At 41.0% G+C, this 27,365-nt stretch overlaps 1 protein-coding gene across 8 annotated transcripts in view; it reads left to right on the forward strand.

The window, feature by feature from the left end:
* Positions 1-27,365, forward strand: part of FOCAD (focadhesin) — a 380,810-nt gene that overhangs the window by 257,439 nt on the left and 96,006 nt on the right. For all 8 annotated transcript variants that reach the window (XM_058301924.1, XM_058301931.2, XM_058301923.2 and 5 more), the window contains one exon: positions 6,574-6,666. In XM_058301924.1, the coding sequence (XP_058157907.1) occupies positions 6,574-6,666 (93 nt within the window). The remainder of the gene's footprint in view (positions 1-6,573; positions 6,667-27,365) is intronic.

Consider the following 27,365-nt stretch of genomic DNA (forward strand, 5'->3'; position numbering starts at 1 on the left):
CTCAGAAATAAAAAGGATTGTAAGAGGATACTACGAACAACAGGATTCTAACAAATTAGATACCCTGGATGAAATGGACAAATTCCTAGAGAGATGCAAACTACCTACAATGAAGAAAGAAGTAGAAGAAAAATAACAAGTAATGAGATTGAATCAGTGGTGAAAAAACTTCCAACAAGGAAAAACCCAGTACCAGATGGCTTCACTGGTAAATTTTACCAACCATTCAAAGAAGAATTTGTACCAATCTTGATCAAACTCTTCCAAAAATTGAAGAGGAGGGAACACTTCCTAATTCATTCTTTGAGGCCAGCATTACCCTAATACCAAAGCTAGGTAAAGATAGAACAAAAAAGAAAATTAAAGAACAATATCCTTAATGAGTATAGATACAAAAATCTTAAGCAAAATCCTAGTAAACCTAATCTAACTGCACATTGAAAGGATTATACTCTGTGACAGATTGAATTTTGTGAATCCCAGAAAAATATTATGTTCTTAAACTAATCCATTTCTGTGGGTATAGGTCCCTTTGATTGCATTAAATTCAGTTAAGGGGATTTTGATTAGATTACTTGATAAGGGCTTTTGATTGGACCATGCCAGTGAGGCTGGGTCTAATATAAAGGGAGGCACAGAGAGAAGCAGACACATAGAGAGAAAGGAAGCCACCCATTTGATCCTGCCATGTGAGAAAGAACTCCAGGTTCACCTGCAGCTATAGAAAGGCAGAGAAGCTGCAAGAGACTGAGAGAATAGGCCCCGAAGGATACAAACTCTTTGCCTGGTTGCCCTCAGTTGAACCCTGGGCGATGGTAGATTCTGGAGTAGAAAGCAGAGACCTCAGCAGAGCTTGCCTGCCATCTTCCTTCACCATGTGACAATATCCCAGAATTACCAGTAGATGACTTTGGTGAGAAAGCATCTCTGGTTCTGCCTTGATTTGGATATTTCACAGTCTCAGAACTGTAACCCTTTACCCCTAATAAATGTCCCGTTATAAAAACCAACCCATTTCTGGTAACTTGAACTGGCAGCTCTTTGACAAACTAAGACACACTCCATGATCATAAGGGATTTATTCCAGGTATTCAAGGGTGGATCAACATAAGAAAGTCAATTAATGGAATACACTACAATAATATAATGAAGGGGAAAAAACATCATAATCTCAATTGACACAGAAAGATATTTAACAAAATCCAGTTTCCTTTCTTGATAAATACACTCAGAAAACTTGTAATAGAAGGAAATTTCTCAATGTGCTAAATGGCATATATAAAAACTGAACAGTTAACATCATTCTCAATGGTGAAACACTGAAAGCATTCTCTCTAAGATCAGGAACAAGACAAGGATGCCTACTTTCACCACTGATACTCAGCATTGTACTGGAAGTTATAGCCAGAGCAATTAGCAAAAAAAATGGGAATAAAAGGCATTCATATTATTGGAAAATAAGAAGTAAAAATTGCCCTATTTCCAGATGGTATGACCTTATATGTAGAGAATTCCTAAAATTCTATAAAAAGCTACTAGAGCTAATAAAGTCAGCAAAGTGGTAGGGTAGAAGAGCAACATGCAAAATTCAGGTATTTCTATACATTAGCAATTGAACAGCCTAAAAAGGAAATTTTAAAAAATACTCCATTTACAATAACAATAAAATATATAGATTATCTAGGATAAGTTTAACCAGGGATATAAAGGACATGTGTATGGAAAACTACAAAATAGCACTGAAAGAAATTAAAGAAGACCTAAATAAATGGAAGGATATTCCATGTTCATGAATTAGAAGACTAAATATTGTTAAGATGTCAATTCTACCCAAAGCAGTTTTCAGATTCCATGTCATCCGAAATACCCAATAGCCTTCTTTACAAATATAGAAAATCCAGTCATCAAATTCATAGGGAGAGGTAAGGGGCCCAAATAGCCAAAACCATCTAGAAAAATAACAAAATCAGAGGACTCACATTTCCTGATTTTAAAATTTTTTACAAAGCTTCATTAATCAAAACAGCCTGTTACTGTTCATGGACAGAAATGTAGTCCAATAATTGAATTAAGAGTTCAGAAATAAACCTTTACATCTATGGTCAATTGACTTTTGACAAGGATGCCATGTCAACTCAGTGGGGAAAGAATAGTTTCTTTAGCATAATGCTGATAAAACTGAATATCCATATGCAAAAAAAGGAAAGTGAACCCTGTGGGTTGAATCTGTATGTACCCCAGAAGAACATGTTCTTAAATCCAATCCATTACTGTAGGTATAAACCCATTGTGAGGATCTTTTGATGAGGCTGCTTCAATTAAGGTGTGACCCACCTTATTCTGGATGGGTCTTGCTCTTCTTATCAGAGTCCTTTATAAATGGGATGAATACAGAGAGAGGGTAAGAAAGTCAGGAAGCAAGAAGCGGAAAGCAACAAAACCTGGAAGAGAAGAGAGAGACCAGCAGATACTGCCTTGTGCCTTGCCATATGGCAGAGGAACCAAGGATTTGTTAGCAGTCAGTCTTCAGGAAGAAAGCATCTCCTTGATGATGCTCATCATCACCAGCCATTAGGGAAATGCAAATGAAAACCACAGTGAGATACCACTTCATACCTGCAAGTATGGTGGTTATTTAAAAAACAGAGAAAGGGGGAGGGGGCAGAGCCGATGTAGCTCAGTGGCTGAGTGCCTGCTTCCCATGTACAGGGTGTCCTGGGTTCAATCCCCATTACCTCCTAAAAAAAGAAAACCACAGAAAATAACATGTTTTTGAGGAGGTGAAGAAATAGGAACCCTTGTGCATTGTCGGTGAGAATGTAAAATGGTGCCATCATTGTGGAAAACAGTTTGACAGTTCCTCAAAAAATTAAATTTCAAACTACCATATGGCTCAGCAGTCCTACTTCTTGGAATATTCCTGTTTTAGTTTCCTAGGTGGCCCAAGTAAATACCATGAAATGAGTCAGCTTAAACAAAGGAAATTTAGTCCCTCATGGTTTTAAGGTCAGGAAAATGGCCAAATCAAGGCATTATCAAGACGGTGCTTTCTCCTCAAAGACTGTGGCATTCTGGGGCTAACTGCCCACAGTCCTTGACTCCTCTGTCACATGGCAGCATGACCTGATCTCTTCCTTCTCTTCCAGGTTCCATTGATGTGGTTTCTTACTTCCTATGGTTTTTTCTCTCTGTCTGAATTTTATTCTTTTGAAGAGGACTCCAGAACAGGATTAAGTCTCATCCTGACTGAACGGGGGCATACCTTAACTGAAGTAGCCTCATCAAAAAGTACTACATATAGTGGGTTCATACCCACAGGAATGGAATAAATTTAAGGACATGTTTTCTTCTGGGGTAAATACAGCTTCAAATCACAATACCTCAAAAAATTGAAAGCAGAGACCCCAACACTATTTGTACCCTAGTTTATAGCAGCATTATCCACAGTAGCCAAAACGTAGGAGCAACTGAAGTGTCCATCAGCAGATGAATGGATAAACAAAAATTATATACCGACAATGGAATATTATTCAGCCATAAAAAGAAATGAAATTTTGAATCATGCCACAATATGGAAGAACTTTGAAGACATCATATTGACTGAAATAAGCCAGACACAAAAGGACAGATATTGTATGATGCCATGTATATAAAATAAATGTAATATGCAAATTCAGAGAGTCAGAAAGTAGAATACAGGTTACCAGGGGCAGGTGTGGGTAATAGGGTGTCAATCTGTAATTTGTACAGAGTTTCTGTTTAAGGGGATAGAAAAGTTTTGGTAATGAGTGGTGTTCATGGTAGTACAACATTGGTGAATATAATTAACACCAGTATACTTGAAAATGGTTAAACTGGGAAATTTTAGATTATATATGTTACCACAATAAAAAATTTTTTTAAAAAGATAGCTAAGGTATTTTACAAAAAGGAACAGAATTGTTAGGAAGAAAGTTAAAGGAGATTTCCCACATTTTGGAAACAGAGAAAAAGGTCAAATACTGATGAATGCCTCCCTGGTTGGAAATGTGGATCGGTCATGGTAGGCTTGGTCCTGTTCCTTCAGGGATTTTTGTTGACATATTGATTAGGCTGCTAACCCCACCCCCACCCCCCACCACCCAATGCTATTCAATAGAGTGAGTACTTAGGAAAAGAAGAGACCTGTTTTTATAATTTTTCTAAAATTCATTTCATAGTTAAGAGAAACTATTTTGAAATTGGAAAGAAAGAAAAGGGGGGAGGGAAGGAGGAAGGAAGGAAAGAAGGGACTATCTAGTTTTTTAAAAAGCAGCAGGGGAATGAGAGGTTATACATATTAAGAATCAATCTCTTTATTCTCTTTGTTCCCATGGATTCTGCCTTCACATCATATTTTACCTTGTACTCTCTTATTTGTGCCCATTTCTGGTTCTCCCACTACCTAGAATGCTCTCTGCAGGTACAGACTGATTGATTCTCAGATTCTCTCACAGTACCTTGCATGTAGAAGGCCCACACTAAGATTGTGATTAAAGAAAATACCAGAGGCTGTGGGAACCAGTTTCAGTAGTACTATTAATCCCCCTTTATTTCATTTCCTAGGCTGCTGAAAGCAATACCATGAAATGGGTTGGCTTCAAAATGGGAATTTATTAACTCAGTTTTATGGATAGAATAATGTCCAAATCAGGGCATCCTCAAGGCGTTGTTTTTTCCCCAAGGCCAGCTGCCAGCAATCCTTTACTCCTCTGCCACATGGCACCATCTGCTAGTGTCTCCCATCCTTTTCCAGGTTTTGTTGTTTATAGCTCTTTGTTTCCATGACTCTCCGTCTTCACCCCATTTATAAAGGACTCCAGTACAGTCAAGACCCATCCTGAATAAGGTGGGTCATCCCTTAACTGCAGTAGCCTCATCAAAAGGTCCTACTGGGAAGTGGATGTGGCTCAAGTGCCTGAGCTCCCTGCTACCACATGGGGAGGTCCCTGGTTTCGTTCCTGGTGCCTCCTACGAAAGACAGCAAGCTGGCTCAACAAGAGAGACAGGTAGAAAAATGTAATGAAAGACACGACAAAGAGGGAGCGGAGGTTCCTGGTGCCTACTAAAGAAGACAAGCAAGACAGTGAGCTGACGCAATGGGCAGGCGCAGCAAGATGAAGCAACAAGATGGCACAACAAGAGACACAAGAAAATCATAATGAGAGACACAACAAAACAGGAAATGTAGGTGGCTCAAGCAGTTAGGTGCCTCCCTCTCACCTCAGGGGTCCCGGGTTCAGTTCCCAGTGCCTCCTAAAGAAAGAAGACAAACAGACACAGCAGGTGCAAACAATGAGGGGGTGGGGAGAAATAAATGGATAATATCTTAAGAAAAACAAGTCCTACTTAAAATGGGTTCACACCCACAGGAATGGATTAACTTTAAAAATATGTTTTTCTGGGGTACATACAACTTCAAACCATCACATCCCTATGGTAGACATTTGAGAAAATTAATTCTTACGTAAAATGTCCTTAAACATTAGTTTTAGTTGTGATATCACCCCACCCCTCACTTATTTTTGTCCATAGGACACAGGCTAAAGTTGAAATTGTTGGAGTATAGATGTGATGGGTTACAGGAAATGTGAAATGTGATGCATTGTGACTGTTTTTTCTTGTGTAATCTTACTTTGTCAGAAGTAGATCTTGGGAAGATTTGTTGCAAGATAGCTGTATACTAAATAGGTAGAAACAGAATGACTATGAAAAACATTTTGTCTGGGTCTTTATTCAGAAGCAGGGTTTCAGTGTTGCCATTTATCATTTTTCTTGTGTTTTCCTACAGTGATTAAAGGACATTTATTGCGTGGTGTTCACAATTGATGTGTGAAGTACTCATTTGCATGCTCTTACCATGATAGTTTCCACACAATGTGATATTTCTGTTGCCAGTTTATTACATCAAAATTTTCATATTGGAAATTCAGCATATGAGCAATGTTTATTTTTATTTAAAATTACTAGGGGGATTTGTTACAGAGTTTCCTCCTAATTTTTGAGAACACTTTTGTATTATGCACACATTTTAACTTGTTATTGTTTTAATTTAGAAAATTCCGGGCTTATTTTATTTTGACTTTACATAATTGTAAACTCTTCTCCCTTGGAAATAGTCAAACTATCTTATTTTTTGGTGTTATTTATTTATTTATTTGTTTATTTATTTGAAGGTACTGGGGATTGAACTCAGGAAATAGTCAAACTATCTTATTTTTTGGTTTTATTTATTTGTTTGTTTGTTTGTTTGTTTGGAGGTACTAGGGGTTGAACCCAGGACCTTGTACATGGGAAGCAGGCACTCAACCACTGGGCTGTGTCCACTCCCCAATGAGAGTCGGGTTTTTCATTTGTTTTTTAGGCGGTACCAGGGATCAAATCCAGGGCCTCATACATGGGAAGTAGGCTCTCAACCACTTGAAATACATCCACTCCACTGACTTGGTTTTAAATTTTAAACTACTTAAGGGAAAGAAAGAATCAATGATATCATTTTCATTTTGTTCTGTTTTAAAACCGTGTTGTCTGACATTTACTGCATTTTCCCTGTAGGTTCACATCCAGCTTTCAGAGTGGCACCGTGCGGTTTTTCTCCCACAGGCCTGGCTTGCATACATGAGTCGAGCATATCATGCCATTTTACAGGTAACGAAACCACATAGTGCTTTGCTTTTGGGGAGTGTCTCCTTATCTTAGAGTATTACTGCAAATATTTATTTAATATAAAAGCACATGGGAAAATCGTGTGACCAAAAATGTGATGGGTAAGAGGAGTGCAAACTATAGCCTGCAGGGATAATGTCTTTTTAAAATAATTTTACTCTAAGGGTTATTTTAGCCCATAAAAGAATGTGTGAAACGTATGTATATAGCTGCACTTCAGATTTAAATACTGGTGCCTCCCAAATCTGTGTCTCCAATCCAGTGCTCACTCATGAGCTCTGTTCCCCTGGATCCCACTGCTTTTTGAACACCTCCACCTGTCTGTCCCATGGCACCTGAGCTTGAGCAGGTCCCAAGTTGAGTTCATTATTGTCCATTATACCTGTACTTCCTCAAATTGGCCATGCTTATATCTCCAGCCTTATCTCTTAACCCTCTCCTCTGAATTTTATCTTCCAACTTTACTAGTTTCTGTGTTTTTTCAAACTCAGATTACACAAGAAAAACAGTCTTGGCTTCTTCTGTTCCTTTTGTCTCTGAGTCTTCCATTTCCTCTTTGCCCACCTAAATCGTACTTGTTCTTTAGATCAGTTAGTCTGGAAAAGTTCCTGCAGCCCTCCCTACACCTCCCCGCCCCCCATCCCCAACCACTGAATTACCGTGCCCCTCTTATGTGTTTCCTTAGTACCTATTCTTCTCTTTCTGACACCTGTATCACATTGGTTATGCTTCTGGGGCCTCCAGTGTCTACTTCTAGAGGGTAAGAGCTGGGTTTTCTTCTCTTTCGTCTCTCTAGAACCTGACATCGTAATTAAAGCCTAATAAATGAGTCCTATTCAATTTGACTTCATTTTATCTGATAGTATTTTAAGTTACAACTTGCATAAATTTTTAAAGCTGGAAATAATTTTTAATCTATTTGGGACTATTGAACAATTAACAGTATAAGAAAACAACTAGCTCAATCCCTTTTTGTAGCTTAACATTTGTTACTTATGACAATGCTACTCAAGTAATTTATAGTCCAGAATAAGAGTTTTATGGAGTCTCAGTAGTTGTGGTGGTAGAGTAGCAGAGTGGGAGGAATAATGGAGGTTCTGGGTTTTGATGGGTGTTACCACCTATATTAGTCAGCCAAATTGGTTAGTTTTTATAAAGGGTATTTATTTGGGGTAGGAGCTTACAGATACCAGGCCATAAAGCATAAGTTACTTCCCTTACCAAAGTCTGTTTCCACGTGTTGGAGAAAGATGGCTGCCGACTTCTGCAAGGGTTCAGGCTTCCTGGGTTCCTCCCTTCTTCAGGCTTCTTTTTCCTGGGCTCAGGGTTCTCTCTTTCTGAGTGTTGCTTCTGTTTCCTCTGTGAGCTTACTTCCTGGGGCTCCGGCTTAAGGCTTCAGCATCAAACTCCACCATCAAAACTCCACCATCAAAAACCCTCCAACTCTGTCCTTTGCCATGTCTTTTTTTTTTTTTTGTCTTTATTCGTTTTCTTAATGTTACATTAAAAAAATATGAGGTCCCCATATACCCCCCACCCCCTTCACCCTACTCCTCCCCCCATAACAACAACCTCCTCCATCATCATGAGACATTCACTGCATTTGCTGAATACATCTCTGAGCACCACTGTACCTCATGGTCAATGGTCCACACCATAGGCCACACTCTCCCACAGTCCACCCAGTGGGCCATGGGAGGACATACAATGTCTGGTAACTGTCCCTGCTGCACCACCTGGGACAACTCCAACCCCCAAAAATGCCCCCACATCACATCTCTTCCTCCCACTCCCTACCCCCAGCAGCTACCATGGCCACTTTCTCCACACCAATGCCACATTTTCTTCGATTACTACTAATCACAATAGTTCATGAATAGAATATCAGTAAGTCCACTCTAATCCATACTCTATTTCTCTATCCTGTGGACCTTAGAATGGCCGTGTCCACTCCACAGCTATATGAAGAGGGGGCTTAGATTCCACATGGATGCTGGATGCAATTCTCCTGCTTTCAGTTGTAGGCATTCTTGGCTCCCTGGTATGGTGGTTGACCTTCTTCACCTCCATGTTAGATGAGTGGGGTGAGTCCAATAAACCAGAGTGTAGGAGCTGCAAGTCTGTTGAGGCCCAGGGCCTGGCTATCACATGGTCAGTCCAGAGATTCAGGTCCCCTGGGTATACATTAAACCCCAGCACCAACTACAGTTTTGGTAAAAGTTACAGGAGAGGCTTGTGCACAAAGATCACATCTGAGTTCAGCTCCATCACACAGAAACACAAACTCCAAAGTAGGGCCAACTGACATGGCACTGAACTCCATCTGCCTGCCATGTCTTTTATCTATGAGTCCCCACCCACCAAAGGGTGGAGACTCACCACCTTACTGGCACAAGAGGTTTACGTAATTCCTTAATCAAGTTTACCTATGAATCCAATATAATCTAATATGCCCAGAGGAGAAGATAAGTTTACAAACATAATCGAATATTTCTTTTTGGAATTCATCAATAATATCAAACTGCTACACCATCTTAAATTAAAATCTTGCTACAATATTTAGCTAAATGTTGAAAGTTGGTAGGTCTGGGTATGTGGGTGGGAGGTATATTGGAGTTCTCTGTATGAGTTTTGTATTTCAAAATAAAATTTGTTAAAAAAAACAACTTGCTGTAACATAGCTTATTGGGCCTGGAATTTCTAAAACATTGGTACATTCTCAGAGATTCTGATTCATTACAACAAGTAGGGAACCAGAAAGCTGCATGCTTAATAAGTCACCAGGTGATTTGAATGCAGTTAGTCCACTAGCCACAATTAAGCAAAACTGTTTTAGATTGTTCCCCAAATAGCATTGGTATTTGCATTTTAAAGATTTCCCTTAGAACCATTATTTCCTTTTGCTCAGTTAAATCAATTTTTATCCTTAGCATCTAAGCAACAATTATGTTTTTTTTTTAACTTTCTATTATGAACTACTTTCAAACTTGTTGGGCAGTAACAAAAATAATACAAACCCCAAAGAGAGAACTCCAACATATCCCATTGTCCTGAATACCCAGAGCCACCAATTTATTATTTTGTTGCATTTGCCACAAAATTCTGCCTGTACAACCATCCATTATCTATCTATATAATTATTTATCAATTCATTTTCTGAAACTTTATTTTAGGTTTTATACGTCATGCTCTTTTAACACTTCATACTGCTGTGTACATTTCCTAAGGACCAGGATATGCACTTACATAACCACCTTAAGTACAGTTATCAAGCTCAAGGAATTTAACATTGATATAAAGCTTATCACAATTTTATCATATGTCCTAATAATCTCCCTTTGAGCCTTTTCTCCTTCCTTGTTAGATTCCATCCAGGATCATGTATTGTATTTTATTGTCATTGTCTCTTTAATTGCTCTTTAAAAAAATGTAGCAATATGCATCTAAATGAACTTTCCTATCTCAAACACTACAAAATATACATTTCAATTTGATTAGTCAAATTCATAGGGAAGCAGATATGGCTCAACTGATAGAGCATCTGCCTACCATGCAGGATGTACAGGGTCCACTACCCAGGGCCTCCTGACCCATGTGGTGAGCTGGCCCATGCTCAGTGCTGCTGCATGTAAGGAGTGCCATGCCACACAGGGGTGCCCCCTGCATAGGGGAGGCCCACCCACAAGGAGTGGACCCCACAAGGAAGAGTCACCCCACGCAAAAAATGCAACCTGCCCAGGAGTGGCACCGCACACATGGAGAGCTGACACAGAAAGATGATGCAACAAAAAAAGAGACACATCCTGGTGCCGCCTGATGAAAATGCAGGTGGACACAGTGAATGGACACAGAGAGCAGACACGGGGTGGGGGCGGAGAAAAACAAAGAAAAAAAGAAGAAATTAAAAAAAAATAATAACATTCACAATGTTATGAAAACCTCACCACTTTCCAATACTAAAACGTTGCTGTTCCCCAAACAGAAACCCTACACCCATTATGCATTAACTGCCTATTCCCCCGGCAACCTATACTCTTAATTTCTGTCTCCATGAGCTTCCATATTCTCCAGCTTTTTTCCTAGTTACCATGAGGCTTAAATCTAATATTCTAAATGTATAAAAATCTCATTTGCTTTGATACCAGGTTAACTTCAGTAGTATCCACAAGCTTATATCCTATACTCTTTGTCCTCTCACCTTTATGTTGTTCTTGTCATAATTTACATGTTTATAAATATGAGTCCAAAACCTCTGATGTATCGTTACATTTTATACTTTTGCCTTTTAGATCCTGTAGGAAATAAAAACTAGAGTTATAAACCAGAAATATAGTAGTTTAGGCATTTATTTTTACCCATGTCATTATCCTCACTGGAGGTCTTTATTTCTTCATGAAACTTGGAGCTACTATCTATTGTCCTTTCTATTCAACCTGGCAGAACTCTTTTTAGCATCCCTTATAGGACTGGTCTAATTATGACGAAGTTCCTCTGCTTTGGTTTATCAGGAAATGTCTTAATATCTCCCTTGGTTGGTTGGTTGGTTGGTTGGTTTTTTAATCACCATATTCTTAACACCTTCTAATACAGAAACATTCTTGTATTTGTACTGTTAGCCACAATGCTCATCCACCATTGAAATCACTATGTTACACAGTCCCTGGATTATCCTCTAGCTCTCTTTCATTTGTCATTAACCTCCCTAGACTACCACTTTTAGCCACAGTCACATTTGTAGATCAGCAGTGTTAGTGATACTCACTATAATGTATTACCATCAACTCTATCCATTTCCATACATTTACAATCAACCTTATTAAACATTCTACATACATCAGCATCAGCTTTCCCTTCTCAACTCACATTCTGTCTCCTAGTAACTTATAATCCATTGTTTACCTCCATGAGTTTACTCATTGTATTTAGTTCATATTAGTGAAGGTATGTAATATTTGTCCTTTTGTGTCTGGCTTATTTCACTCAACATAATGTCCTCAGGGTTCGTCTGTTGCAGCAAGGCCAGGAGTTCTGAGCAGCAGAAAAATCCAAAATGGCATTCAGAGAGGCAGAGGAACAGATTTATTATGCACGGGCCCAGAGGAGAGTCAGTCTCCAAATTCTGAGCCCCTTTTTACAGTTTTCATAGGTTTATATAGGATTTTATATGGGATCAGCATGACTTTTGCTCATTGGCTAACACTTTGCTAGGTGAAATTTTGCAAGTGTGGTTACAGAAGCAGAATGCAGGTGTAAGGTCATGCTTTTGTGGGCTGGTTTACAGAAGCAGGGGGGCAGCAGTGGTTTGTTAGATTATAGACGCAGGGAGCAGGAGTCATTCATTTGATATTCTCCTGCAAAGCCATGTTCTCACAGGCTGATCTTTAGAAGCGGGGGGGCAGGAGTGACTCATTAGATATTTTTGCAAGGTTATGCTTTTTATTTCTCAAAAATTCCCCCCTTTGATGCCCTTAAAAATTTTCATAGGGTGTCACTTGTGCTAAATGGCCTATATTGTCCTAGGGCCAGAACTCTTGCTGTTGCTCTCTGGGTTACTGTTGTTTCAATGAACCTGATAAGGGCATTGACTATACAGGGGCCAAATGTGACTAACATGAGTTAAGTGAGCAGGGGACATGGTAGGGGCAGGAGCCAGGAGGACCATCATCCCAGATTCCAGCTCCATGTCTCCTCTATTTCCCTTTTTCTTTTCTGAATTCAGTCTCTTACCTCTTTTACTTTGGTATAAACTATTCCTGATTGGTTGATGTAGTAACAGCATTCTTCCCCGAGGAAGATGCATGTTCCTCCTTTCACTGCTGTCAGTAGGTCTGGGGTTCTCCTGTTTTGCAAGGCTACAGGCTATTGCAGCTAGTGAGTTGACTTGGCTCTGGAGGGAGACTAGGGAGTTAGCAACTTGTTTTATGTCCTTGTTTAATTTTTGGGAGAGTTTGTAATAAAAGTTGAAGGAAGAACCCAGTCCTCCCAGTCTAGTGCCTACTCCCATGACTACCTGCTGCTATAAGGGTGGTGGTGAGCAGAACCTATTTGGCCCGCTGTCAGTGCAGGTGTGGGGCTTGCTCTAGCTCATTTTTGGTGTATACTGACACTTCTGGTATAAAAATCACCATGATGCAACTCTCTGTCCAACTGGCTTTTAAGTATCTATACACAGTATGGAAGAACAACCCTGGGAGGTTATACCAGGTCAGGTTGTTTGCTAGGGTTTTATTGGTAGTACATAGGTTTGCAGGGATGGTCCCAGCTGATTCTGATATTAGATCGGAGTTTTACCCAGATAGCAGATTATATTGTTTTTATTGCCTTCTGACATAACTAGCCCGATGTTGAAGGCCATGGACCCAATAGGGGCAATTTCATTTTTTATTTTAATTAAGGTTTGAGGGTCCACCCTGAAGGAGATGGGGTGCCTATAAAGATTTTCCTTGAGAGGGGCAGGCACAACCAACAGATGTTGGCATCTGGGCAAGTGTTAAGGAGGAGGGTATAAGCTGTGTTGACTAGCCACTCCACCTGCCAAACAGGGGCTATGGGCTGAGTAAGTTGGTGGAGTCTTGTGAGGATTACCCGCTGATATTTGGGGCCTTCAGCTAGTTGAACAAGTTTGGCATGGACCTGTTTTAAGAGTTTTTTCTGGACTTGGTCCTGCACCCCTTCCCCATCGGACATGCCTACTCATGGGAGATAGGTCCAGCATACAGTCTCCCTTGGATTACCTCCGGTTTTTTAGTTGCCCCAGTGTTTCAGTGTGCCTGTCCAGAACTTTTGCCTGTTTTCTGAACGTAGAGTAATAGCTTGGATATCATAACATCTTGCTGGTACATAGTTGTAATAACTAAAGGCAGGGACAGGAGACCATTGTCCCTTGAGCTCCTTTCACCTCTGAATAGTGGTGGATACGATGGCCTTGTAGCACCCAGTACAGCAGGGGTAGGGGTTGGCGGTGTCCCCAAGTGAAGTGAAGAAAAACAACTTAAGGTAGCAAAGCAACCTACAAGACACAAGTACATTATTAAGATTAGTATCCTTTCAGCTACACTCCAGTCTCTGGGAGCTGTAGCTGCCAGTCCAGTCCCAAACAGTAAGCCGAGCAGTCGGAAGAGGAGCAGGAACCACAGGGAGCAGGAGTCCATCTAGTCAGGTGATGGCAATTTTTGGTTACTCCAGGCAATTCGGATTTTTAAGGGACAGTCAGGTACAGGGTGAGTTGTCCAGTCGTCTTGTTTTTTGTTGGAGTGTGCCTTTTAACTCTAGTATAATGAATCCAAAGGGCAATACCTGAAACTTTGAGAGCAGTGGGGGTTACAAGGATAATAATATGCGGGCCTGTCCAAGTGGGCTGGAGGGGCTCCTTTTTCTAGTTTTTTACCCAAACTAGGACTCTGGGTGAGTATGGGTGTACTGGGTGGCCTAATGGAATGGTATCCCAAGACAGGACAGTTTTGTTTATTTGGGCCAGGGTTTTTCTCAACTGCTGGAGGGTAGAATACTGGCCAGTCTCTCTGGAGCCTGAGATTTCCCTTGAAGGTTTGAATAATTGGGGATGGTCATTCAAACAGAATTTCAAAAGGTGAATAGCCTGAGGGGCCAGAGGTACATCTGATTCTAAAGAAGGTTAATGGGAGGCAGATCTTCTCACAGGAGGCCAGTTTCCTGACAGAACTTGGCTAGGGTGGTTTTGAGGGTTCGATTTATGCGGTCCACTTTTCCTGAGCTCTGGGGCCTGTATGCTGTGTGGAGCTTCCACTTAATTCCTAACATTTTCGTTAGCTCTTGGATTGTTGTAGAATTTGAGAGAGATTCAATTATTTGCGTATAGAGAGGCCAGGACTCAGGAATGATTTTGAGAAGGAAAAATGGTTTATTGATGGCCGGACTCGGGAGCTTTCTGTTAGAATCCCGAGCCCGGAACAAGATTTTTTAATCCCTTTTATACAGAGAGGAAAGGCCAAATGGTCCCTTTGTTTCAGTTCTCAATAGGCTTCAGTTAGCATATATATCTTCCACATCTTAGGTAAGCTTTTAGCATGGACTTCAGACATTCTAGGTAAGCTTTTAGCATATTTAGTTTGCATTTTCCCTAAATACTTAAAGTTTATAGACCTTGCATTGTTAAACTGTTTCCTGGGACTGGAGTCCTTGCCATTGTTATCAAGGGTAGGACTGCAGCCTCTTACGTCACACCCACAAGTCAGAGAGCTTAGGTTATCTCTGAAGGGACAAAGAGCCTCCCACCCATAGCCCACATCAGAATGATGGCTGCTATGAAATCTGGGCCATTGTCACTGCCTATGGATAAAGGTATCCTGTGCCAGGGAACTATTTTTCGGAGCAAAGCTTTAGCTACTTCTCTTGCTTTCTTAATGCGGGTGGGGAAAGCTTCAACCCAGCCCGAGAAGGTGCACAGTATTACTAGTAAATGTCTATACCCTCGACTTGGTTTTATTTCTGTGAAGTCTGTTGTTAAATCTTCAAAAGGGGCAGTTCCTGTGTGTTGGATGCCAGCTCGGGCCTGGGGATCTTGGGAGGGGTTGTTTTTAGCACAGGTTTGGCAATGGCTGCAAACAGTGGTGCAGAGTGAAATCATCCGTGCAGTGTAGTAATATTTCCCAAGCAGAGCTCGTAAAGCAGTCTTCACCAGGTGGGTGAGCTATTGGTATTGTTGAGCAAGGGTATAGGCAGCCCACTTTGGGATGAAGACTCGGCCATCTGGGAGTAGCCAGTTTCTCTCCGGGGTCTCTTTTTCCCCAGTCCTGTTCTTCCCAGGTATAGTTTAATTTTTCAACCTGTTGCCCTAAAAGGGACAGGTGAGGCACTGGCAGCGGGACTTGCAGTTTGAGGGCTTTCTTGGCTACCTGTTGAGCCGCTTTATTGGCTAGTGTGTTTCCTTTAAGAACTGCATCCATTTCCTTCTGATGTCCCTGACAACGGATAATGGCAACCTGGCTTGGTTTCCAGACTGCTTCTAGCAGTTGAAGGGTTTCTTCTTATTTTTTATTTCTCTTCGCCCTGCTGTTAGGAGTCCCTTCTCCTTATAAATTGCTCCATGGATATGTACAGTAGCGAATGCATACATAGAGTCAATGTAAATGTAAACAGTGTAAATGTTTACCATTTGCCCAGCTGCCAGTTGTAGGGCCTGAATTGGCACCCAGAGTTCTTCTTGCTGTGCAGACCACCCTTTCAGTAGGGGAGCTGCTTCTACTACTTGTTCAGCTGTGGTGACTGCGTATCCAGCAAGCCTTTCTCTGTCTCTGATAAAACTCTACCATCTGTGATTAGGGTTTGATCGGGCAAGGAAGTGGCCTGTACTAGAGGTCAGGGCGACTGGCATACACTTGTTACTTCTTCGCAGTCATGTTCAGGAGTTCCTCTTTGGGTCAGCAGGAAAGTGGCAGGATTCAGGGTGTGCACGGTTTCTACTGTTATCCTGAGGTTTTCACAAAGCAGGCCTTGGTAATGAGTAAGCCTGGGGTTGGATAGCCATTAGTGACCATGTGAGTTCATTAAAGTGGTGATGGCATGCTGTACCATGACATGAATGGCTTGCCCAAGAGTGAGCTTGTCAACTTCTTTGACAAAGGGCTACTGTTGCTGCTAAAGCCCTCAGGCAGGGAGGCCACCCGGCAGCTACAGAATCTAACTGCTTTGATAGATGGGAAATAGGTTTCTTCCAAGGGGTGACTGAGTGAGGACTCCTAGGACCATCTGCTTTTTCTCACACACAAATAGGTTAAAGTCCTGAGATACATCCGGAAGTCCTAGGGCAGGGGCCCGGCTAAGCTGTTTTTTAATGTCTTCAAAGGCTTTCTGTTGGGTTATACTCCAGACAAGGGGTTTCTTTTCCAGGTCCTTGAGGAGTTCATAAATGGGGTTAGCCATAGCCACAAATTTGGGAATCTAGATGCAACAGAATCCTGCCACCCCCAGAAACTCATGGAGCTTTCTTTCAGTGGTAGTGATATAGCCTGTGCATAAATTCTAAATTGTTTCCAAGTGTACCTAGTCCCTAAAAGTCCAAATAAGTAATATAGGCCCTACAGTCTTTGAATGTTCAGAAAGGATGTAAGCCTGACTGTGTATTCAAGGTTGCATCCAGATGTAATGTGGAAGATATGCTAAATCCAAGCTGGCTTGGAATATGAGGAATATGTGTTAAATCAAACTTACCTGGAGGAAATAACCTATCTGATATTCCGATAAAGCACTGAAGAAACTAACAAAAAGTGTGTTTGCATACAATCACCATTTGTCTCCCTAATCCTATTTCCTCTGTATAAAAGAAACCAAAAAATGCTATTCAGGGCTCAGTTTTTTATTAGGACAAGAGTCCCCTGAGTCCGGCCAGTCAAAATAAACCAACTTCCTTCTCAGAGTTCTCGTGTCCTGGCCTTCAATACCACGCACACCCGATTTCTCTACAACAATAGGTGTTGGGATAGTGCAAATTACCTTCTTTTGTTCTGGTGCTAGTGTTCGATACCCTTTTGAGATGCGAAACCCTATATACCTAACTTGTTGCTGGCAAATCTGAGCCTTTTTCCAAGACACTTTATAGCCAGTTTACATTAGAAGTTGTAGAAGGACCCAAGTTCCCTCCCAGCAATTTTCTCCTGTCTTGCTAGCCGGCAAGATGTCATCTATGTACTGAAGGAGAATACAATTTAAGTTTTTCCATGGGTGGGAAGCCATATCTGCCGCTAGGGCTTCTCCGAAAAGGGTGGGAGAGTTTTTGAAGCCCTGTGGGAGTCAAGTCCAAGTTCATTGAGTCTTTCGTTGAGTCCTGGGATTCTCCCATTCAAAAGCTCTGGGGAGCCACCCGCAGGCAGAAAAAAGTGTCCTTTAAATCCAGACAAGTAAACCAGGCAGCCCCAGATGGTAATTGCCCCATTAAGGTGTATGGGTTAGAAACTACTGGGAGCAGGGTGACTGTAGCATTGTTGATGGCCTGTGAGTCTTGGACAGGTCCATATCCCATCCCGTCAGGATTTTTTACTGGCAGCAGCGGAGTGTTCAGGGTGACTGGCATTCGATTAAGATCCCTTCTTTTCTTAGGCAGTTTATGTGTTCCACCATGCCCAATTGTGCCTCATGGGGAATCAGGTATTGCCTTTGTTAGACTGGAGTGGCCCCAGGTTTTAGGTCTGTGATGAGAGGGGCATGGTTCTGGGCCATTCCTGGTGAATTTCTTTCGGACCTCAGGGTACAGTTCTAATAGCTTCTCCAGATTTTGACTTGAAGTTTCTTCTTCATGCAGTCTCCATTCATCACTCCAGGGAACAGTGACAAGGAGGGTAAGGTTGGTCCCGAAGTTTAAACTTGTTGACCACTCAGGTCTAAAGGTGGTCTGGGCTCCCAGTTTACTTAGAAGGTTCCTGCCCAGCAGGGAAACTGGGCACTCAGGTAGATATAGAAATTCATGGGTTACTTCATGACTACCCAACTGGCAGGTTCTGTATTGGCAGAAAGGCCACTGGCTGGACTGATTTCCAGTTGCCTCTATGATGCTAGCTGTGTTTCCACTAAAGAGGGCAACTGACATGGTTGCTACTGAATATTTGGCTCGGTATCTACCATGAAAGTCATTGGTTGGCCCCTGATGTTTACTTTGACCATGGGCTCATGGGGGCTGAGTTCGAGTGAGCCTGTCGCCCTATTCAGAATTGAGTCCTGCTAGGCCAATCAGGTGGTCTTGGGGCTTGGGCCGGTATTGTCCTCTGGGAGCATTTCCCTTGTTAGTCCGACCTTTGTGCGGGCATTTGTTCTTCCAGTATCCAGTTTCTAGGCACATTGATCTCTTGCCAGGGGTGCTCTCTTATAGGTATTCCCCCCTTTACAGGGTGGCCCTCCTTGATTGGTTGAGTCTGGATTCCCTAAGGCTGCTGCTAATAGGGAGACCTGCTGTTTCATTTGCTTTTTCACTTCCCTTTCAGCAGTTTCGTTCTGATTAATGAATACTTTGTTTGCGACTTCAAGGAGCTGGGAGATGGTCATCCCTGAGAACCCATTTAGCTTCTGAAGTTTCCGTCTGATGACTGGCGCTGCCTGGGCTACAAAACCTGCATCAACCATCCTCTGGCTTTCTGGGCCCTCTGGGTCAAAGGGGGTATAGATCCTAAAGGCCTTGTAGAGTCGCTTATAGAAATCTCCTGGAGATTCTCCAGGCTTTTGAGTGATAGAGGCCATTTTGGACATGTTTGTGGGCCACCTCTCTCCTTTCCGTACCCCTCTGAGGAGAGCTTCTCAATACTGCTGAAGGGCAGCCTGTCCCTGATCTGTGTTAAGTCCTAGTCCAGTTGAACTTCCGGTGCCACCTCTTGGGCCCATTCCTCTGGCTTCAAGACATCTGCAGGGTCCTGTTCTCACAACCATTTTTATGGCTTCCGTGGATTCCGAGGATTCAGTGTCTCTCATCTGTATTGAACAGGGTTAGGAGTTGGTGGCAGTCATCCTAAGTGGGGCAGTGGGTTTGGAAAATGGACTCCATGAGGTTGATAAGAGCCTGAGGCTTTTCTGAATATGAAGGGGTGTGGTGCTTCCAGTTTAAGATATCTGTAGTTGTGAAAGGCTGATAAAACAGGATTGGCCTCCTGGGTTGGACTGTCCCATCTGTGCCAATCTGGGCTAGACTCTGTGTCTCATGGAGGGGCATCTGAAACACAGGCTGTGTGGACGAAAGTCTTCTCACCAAAGGGATCTAGGATCCCCCTTGGGGGGGGTTGACATTGCCGGGGAGATTGAAGGTGGATGAGTCTCTGGGAGATCTGCTTGTGGAGGCTTCAGGGCAGGAAGATAACCCTGGAACAGGTGGAACATACAGTGGGGATAAAGTGTCTTCCTCCAGAGATCCTTATATAATAATAGGCTTTCGAGGTCTGGCGGTTTGAACTACTAGGACCCTACTCTGACCCTTCCTTCTGACATAGAATCAGATCCAAGGGGTCAGGGTTTGGGCAATTTCTAACCAAGAATCGATGTAGGGAACTTGATCAGGGTGACCAGGGGCCCCAGTGACTACACACCAAACTGCACAAACCTTGGTTACATCTAGGGTTCTTTCTGAGGACCAGTCAACACCGAACATGGGCCATTCCAACTCACACAAGATCTGGAGAGTTCTGGGGAACATACGGACACCATAATCCCTGGAAAAGCCTTTCTTGAAGTTTTTTAACATACAAGCTAAGACTGTGAGTTTGGACTGTGATGATCCCATCCGTGAACCAGTGTCACAGGACAAACAGAGGAGGGGTGCCTCTCACGAGGCCACTCAGATGCCCGCCTGTCCGCGTCTCTCACGAGAACTTAGGTTTGTCTTAGCTAAGTCAGTCACGATGTGTAGAGTCCAGATTAGCCGTTATGCCATATGATGTAGCCCCAGAGTGCAGGTTGGGGCCCACTCAGGCTTCATAGCACAGGCTGTGGAGCCACAAACTGGATCAGAGACAAGCCTCTGCAGTTCCCATTCATTCACTCAATCACTCAGGTTACACAGTCCATTCACATACAACCTAAAACTGTGAGTTTAGATTATGATAATCCCATCCCTGAACGGGTGTCGCAGAACAAACAAAGGAGGGGTGCCTCTCACAAGGCCACTCAGATGCCTGCCTGTCCGCATCTCTCATGAGAACTTAACGCTTGTCTTAGCTAAAGTGTCCATGTAGAGATAAGATTAGCCATTATGCCATATGATATAACTGCAGAGTGCAGGTTGGGGCCCACTTGGACTCCGTAGCACAGGCTGTGGAGCCACAAACTGGATCAGCAGAGGCAAGCCTCTGTAGTCCCTATTCATACATTCAATCACTCAGAGGTTACACAGTCCCACCCAAGAGACTACCCTATCCTGGAATCTCAAATCTCGAGATTTTGGGAGGTGATCAGTCTCCTCTTCTCTCTGGAGATGGGCCTGACTGGGACTCAGAACCCCAGGGTCTTACCTTTCCAGTGTCTTATGTTGTTCAATCCACCTCTCCACTGAGTCAGGCCGGGTCGGAGGACACAGCCCGCAGGGATCCTTTCCCAAAAGGAGGCCCCCTCAAGGGGACAGGTAGTGCTGCCTCATTCGTGTGTGGAGATCTCTGCCAGCCGTGCCCACCAATCCCAAACCAGAGGCTCAAAGTGCCTGCTCAGTTAGGTTTCCTGGTCAGGGAACCAAATGTTGCAGCAAAACCAGGAGTTCTGAGTGGCAGAAAAACCCAAAATTGCACTCAGAGAGGCAGAGGAACAGATTCATTAAGGGCAGGCTCAGAGGAGACTCCAAATTCTGAGCCCCTTTTTTCAGTTTTCATAGGTTTATGTAGGATTTTATGTTGGATCGGCATGACTTTTGCTCATTGACTAACACGTTGCTAGGTGAAATTTTGCAAGCAGTGTTACAGAAGCAGAATGCAGGTGCAAGGTCATGCTTTTGCAGGCTGATTTACAGAAGCAGGGGGGAGGGGCAGGAGTGGTTTGTTAGATTACAGAAGTGAGGGGCAGGAGTCGTTCATTTGATATTCTCCTGCAAGGCCATGTTCTCACAGGCCGATTTACAGAAGCAGGGCAGGAGTGGCTCATTAGATATTTTTTCAAGGTTATGCTTTTTATTTCTTAACACATCCATGTTGTCATATGCATCCCAACTTCATTTTTTAATAGTATTCCATTTTATGTATATACCACATTTTGTTTATCTATTCATTGATTGATAGGCACTTGGATTCCCATCTGTTAGCAATTTTGAATAATGTCTCTATAAATTGCTATCAACATCAGTGTACAAATGTCTGTTTCCTCTATTGCCTTCAGTTCTTCTGAATATATTCCTAGTTATAGGATTTTTGGATCACGTGGCAGATCTATATTTAACCTCCTGAGAAACCACCAACCTGCCTTCCACAGACTGCACCATTTTACATTCCCACCAAGAGTGAAGGAGTGTTGATATTCTCCATGTCCTCTCCAGTACTTGTCATTTTCTGTTTTATTTAAATAGTGTCCATTCTTTACGGCATGAAATGATATATTATTGTAGTTTTGATCTACATTTCCTTAATAGCTATAGATGTTGAGCGTCTTTTCATATGCTTTTTGGCCATTTGGATTTCCTTTTTGGAAAAATGTCTGTACAAGTCTTTTGCCCATTTTTTTATTGGGTTCCTTGTCTTTTTATCATTCAGTTATATGATTTATTTATATAACATGGAATTCAAACCCTCATCAGATATGTGGTTTCCAAAAATTTTCTCCCATTGAGTAAGCTGCCTTTTCACCTTCTTAATGAAGTCATTTGATTAAAAAAAAAAAAAAAAAAGTGTTTACTTTTGAGGAGCTCCCATTTATCTATTTTTCTTTCATTGCTCATGCTTTGGGTGTAAGGTTTAAGAAACCATCACTACAAGATCTTCAAGATGTGTTCTTCCAGGAGTTTTATGGTTGTAGCTCTTATATTTACATCTTTGATCCATTTTGAGTTAATTTTTATATCAAGTGTGGGATAGGGTACCTCTTCCTTTAGATATGGATATCCAATTTTTCTAGTACCATTAGTTGAATAGACTGTTCTGACCCAGCTGGGTGGGTTTGACAGTCTTGAAAAAAAGAATTTGGCCATAGATATGGGGTCTGTTTCTGAATTCTCAGTTTGATTCTGTTGGTCAATATGTATATTTTTGCGCCAGTACCATGTTTTTTTTACCACTATAGCTAAGTAATATGCCTTAAAGTGAGGAAGTGAAAGTCCTCCAACTTTGTTCTTCTTTTTAAATATATGTTTGGCTATTCAGGGTCTCTTGCCCTTCCAAATAATTTTAATAGTTGCCTTTTCTATTTCTAAAAAAAAAAGCGTTGTTGGAACTTTGGGATTGTATTGAATCTGTAAATCAGTTTGGGTAGAATTGACATTTTAATGATATTTCATCTTTTCTTTAGTCTTCCAATCCATGAACCTGGATGTCCTTCCATTTATTTAGGTCTTCTTTGGTTTCTTTTAGCAGTGTTTTGTAATTTTCTGGATATAGGTCCTTTATATCCTTGGTTAAGTTTATTCCTAAATGTTTGATTCTTTTAATTGTTGTTGTAAATGGAATTTTTTTTTTCCCTGACTTCCTCTTCAAGTTGCTTATTAGTACTGTATGGTCTCCATTTTTGAGAGAAACTTTTGCCAGATAAAGATTTCTTGGTTGGCAATTTTTTGTTTTCAACACTTTAAATACGTTATCCCTCTGCCTTCTTGCCTCCATGGTTTTGAATGTGAAATCAGCACTTAATCTTATTGAGACTCCCTTGTCTGTGATACACTCTTGTGGCTTTCAGAACTCTGTATTTAACTCTGGCATTTAACAGTTTGAGTATAATAATCCATGGTGGGTGTCTATTTGGATGCATCCTCTTTGGAGTTTGTTGAGTGCCTTGGATGTATGTATTCATGTCTTTCATTAAATTTCAGAAGTTTTCAGTAGTATATCTTTGACTATTCTTTCTGCCTCTGAGCTTATCTCTTCTGGAGCTCCCACAGTGTATTAGTTGACATACTTGATGGTGACCATAGGTTCCTCCAGTTCTGTTCACTTTTCTTCATTCTTCTTTTTGCCTCCCAGACTGGATGATTTCATTTGTCTTATCTTTAAGTTCTGATTCCATCTTCTGCCAACGCCAATGTGTTGTTGAAGCCCTCTGAGAAGTTCTTAATTTGTTAACTGTGGTCTTCAGCTCTGTTTGATTCCTGTTCATAATTTCCATCTTATATTGATATTCTCTTTATGTTCATCTGTCATTTTTCTGATTTCCTTTATTTCATTGTCTTGATTTCTTTTAGCTCTTTAAGCACATTTAGGACTTTTTTAAAAAATGTCTTTGGTTTGTTCCAGGTCTCGTCTTCTTCACTGATAGTTTCTAGTGCCTTAATCTTCTTTGCCTGGGCCAATACCTGCTCTTCTTTGTATGTTTTTTAACCTTTTTTGAAACCTGAGCATTGTGGTGTTTTACTATATTATTTGCTGGATTCATTATTTAAAGTGTTTGTTCCTTAAGATTGTATTTAGGTAGTCTTATGACTGAGCTTTCCTTGCATGCTAGGAGCTAACAAAAAAAAAGGAGAAGGATAAAAAGAAAACACCTTTGCCAGTCTTTGTGGACTGATCTGTACAAATGCTCTCTTTCAGGGCTAATCTATACATTAAGTTTAGAGAGTAGCTCCAGACTACTGCATAGGGGCCACCCTAATCCTTTCTACACATGTATCTTGTGTTGGGCCTCCATCCCTGCCCTCAGACCCAATTACATGATCCCAAATATCCCCCCTTCTCCAGAAAACAGTTTCCTCATGGTCCTGAGCACTGCACTGCTTGTCTACAGGCAGCAGTTGCCTGCCCCAGGTATCACAACTTGACTGTTCTCCCCCCAGCATTCTATAGGAGAGCTGGGTGAGCTGCCTTCTATAAACAGGGTAAGTTCTGGGACAGCAGACCCCTCAGGCCACCACCAGACAGATTGGGCCAATCATACATGCTCCCAGTATGCACCATGAGTGTTACTCATCTCCCTCTGAAACTTGGGCTAGGAATCTGCAATGGGAGTGAGGGCCAGCTCTGCAGATTGCTGATGATGGGTGAGACTGGGTACCATGAGATCCTACTTCTTTTAAGTAGCCTCTTTCTTGATTCACTGCTCACCCTGTAACTGCAGTCTTTTAACTGTCTTCTGGAGTTTTCAGAAGGATGTTTCTGCCAGTATTTGCTGGTTGTTCAAAACTTCTGTGTGGGGGGCTGGAGCTCCGAAATGTCTCATTCTACCATCTTTATCAGAACAGGTCTCCATTATGTTTTGAGTAAATACTGAGTGAATGAATGAATGACTCATGCTTCCACATGTCTCTTTAACATCATTATCCACATCCTTAATCAAGGATAGTTTTATTAAAGAGGAATGACATTGCAAGTCAGAATATGCACTTTTCCCACATTCTTTTTCCCTAAATAATTTTGCTGTATTTTCCTTCAACAGTTATGGAGCACTTTTTACTGGCCAAACCCTGTGCTGAGTATGTGTAGTATAAGGAGAATAAAACACCTTCCTTACAATGAGCTTCCAATCCATTGGGGAAGATTAATATGTCCACTAACAATTTCAGTATAATATCGTCAGTGTTGTTACAGAGCTTGAACAACATGCTGGATTCTGGAGGAATAGGTCTTCCTCTTGCAGAATGAACTGAGAAATTTATGTAGCTGTTAGCATAAGAAAGGCTAAATTGAAGGGGATTATGGTATAACTCTTGCAGGTGACTCAGAATTGATAAAAAATAAAAACTCTGTTTTTCATAAGAGCTACCATTTATTGAATAACTAGCATGTCCAACACTTAGCGTATATTATTTCAATTACTTTTACAAAACCCTTTGAAGTGGGTGTTATTAACCCCATGTTGAATGGGATTATAGTTTGAGAATCAAGTTAGGAGGAAAGCAAAGCAAAGCAAATAGCTCAAAACTTCTGTCAGTAAGTGAAATGAACTGGAACTTAATCTGGCTTTATCTGTCATTGTGTCATGCATTTTCCCTAATCTTATCATTAGTTGCAATAATAAATAATGCAAATTGGTTTAATATTTTAAAGCACAGATCTAGTAAATATTTTTGCCAGTTATCCATCCTTTCTGTTGTAGGTGATGTTGTTGTATTATTATTTATCATTTAACATCTCTTTACTTTGAATTTCTAATAAGAAGAGATGTGACGTGGGGGCATTTTGGGGACTTGGAGTTATCCTAAATGATATTGCAGGGTCAAATGCTGGACATTATATATCCTGCCATAACCCACTAATGTACTGGGGGAGTGTGAACTACAGGGTAAACTATTATCCATGTGGTTCAGCAGTGCTCCAAAATGTGTTTGCCGAGTGGGATGAGTGTGCCACAATGATGGGGAGGTTGTTGGTGTGGGAGGAGTGGGGTGGGGGGTGTACGGGAACCTCTTAACGTTTTTTTAATGTAACATTTTTTATGATGTACGTATCTTCAAAAAAATACAATTTACAAAAATGATGGGGGTGGGGAGTGGGTTATATAGGAAACGTTTTTTTAATGTAACATTCTGTATGATCTATTAACCTTAATTTTTAAAATGTGGTATAAAAAAAGGGGGAAAAAAAGTAATGAGACAAAGCCAAATTGAAGACAAAAAAAGAGTTCAGCTCTACTCAGAATTGATGACAAATTAAATAAAGCTCACAAGATAAATTATAATAGAAGACTTTAATTATTATTTGAAAATACAGCAATTTGTTTTAGGCTATCACAGTTATTTGAAAGTATACTTGTGCATTTTAACTGTTAAACAAGTTTTTTAATGAACCCACACATTTAAAAAGAATTCATGATATCTCAAAAAAAAAAAAAAAGAGCAACACCAGACTCCCCATCGAAATCGTGAATTTCTGTCCAAAAGGACACTTCTGTATGAGAGTTACAATTACTTCCATCTAGTACTAAACCTATTTTGTAGCATTAAATTAGAGCAAGCATTTTTAACTTTTTTGTTCCACAGACCCCTTTGCTAGTCTGGTGAAAACCATGGACTCCATATTAAGTCTATATTATACTATGTATTATTTAATAAATATGTCACACTCGCATGTCCCCACAAGAATGTTTTTTTTGAATTTCAATTCAAGCTCACAGACCTCTGGTTATGAATCCCTGAATTAAAGGATTATTTTAGAGGAACCATGTTTAAATTCAATTAAGAATAGTGTATAAGCATAGTATAAAGTTTATATTGTACACACTTCCTGGAGGTTGATATGATGTCAATAAATTTGATATCTGAACAATACTAGTAGCATCTGCTTAAGCATCTGTTTCCGTCCAGCCTTATCTAATTTTCCCACAAGAAATTGGGTTTTGAATTATAAGCATATGAAAGTGGTCAATGTGGAGCAGTATTTGGATTTCTTCTCATTAAGATAAAAAATGCAGATGCAAACTGATTGCCAGTACAGATACCATTTTGGTATGGAGCTCTTTATAGCCTTTACCTTGTTGACCTTGTGGGATGCTGAGGAAGTTATGGCCACCATCTTTTGTCTAAAGAGCTTGTAGAGATTATGAATATGGCCTTAAACAAGAGAGAAAGGTTAAAGCAGGTTAACTGCAAACACTTGTTCCTGAGTTGGCTAACTAACTGCAAAATAATCTGAAATCAAAGCCAAGGTCGGTAACTGTGACCCCCAGTAAATTACTCTGTGACCATTTGTAAAGTGTGCGTGCGTGTGCGTATGCATGTGTGTGTATAGTTTGGAGGTAAGTGAAATTGCTCACAACTGCACACTATAATCAGCTCTTTTATGCAGGCAGAGGATAAAAATAAAGTAAGAGGGATGGATAGAGTAATAATTAGATTCTCTTGCTAATCCAAAATTCTCAGTTCCGGTAATCATTTCAACCTTTTCTTTCCGGATGACTGTTTTCCCCCCTTAAGCATGGCTGTAAACCAGAGCAGAGATGACTCAGTTGAATGCTATTGGATCTCTCCTTTTTCCTACTCTCAGCAAAGAATGGAAAGCAAATTGGATCTGGATAAATAGCCTAATAAGGACTCAGTAGAAGGGTTTAAGGATCCATATCAGAAGAGAAGATAGAAAGGAATAAAGAAACAACAAAACAACAAAAAATTTACT

The sequence above is a fragment of the Dasypus novemcinctus genome, chromosome 8 (assembly GCF_030445035.2).
Source record: "Dasypus novemcinctus isolate mDasNov1 chromosome 8, mDasNov1.1.hap2, whole genome shotgun sequence".
Classification (NCBI taxonomy): domain Eukaryota; kingdom Metazoa; phylum Chordata; class Mammalia; order Cingulata; family Dasypodidae; genus Dasypus; species Dasypus novemcinctus.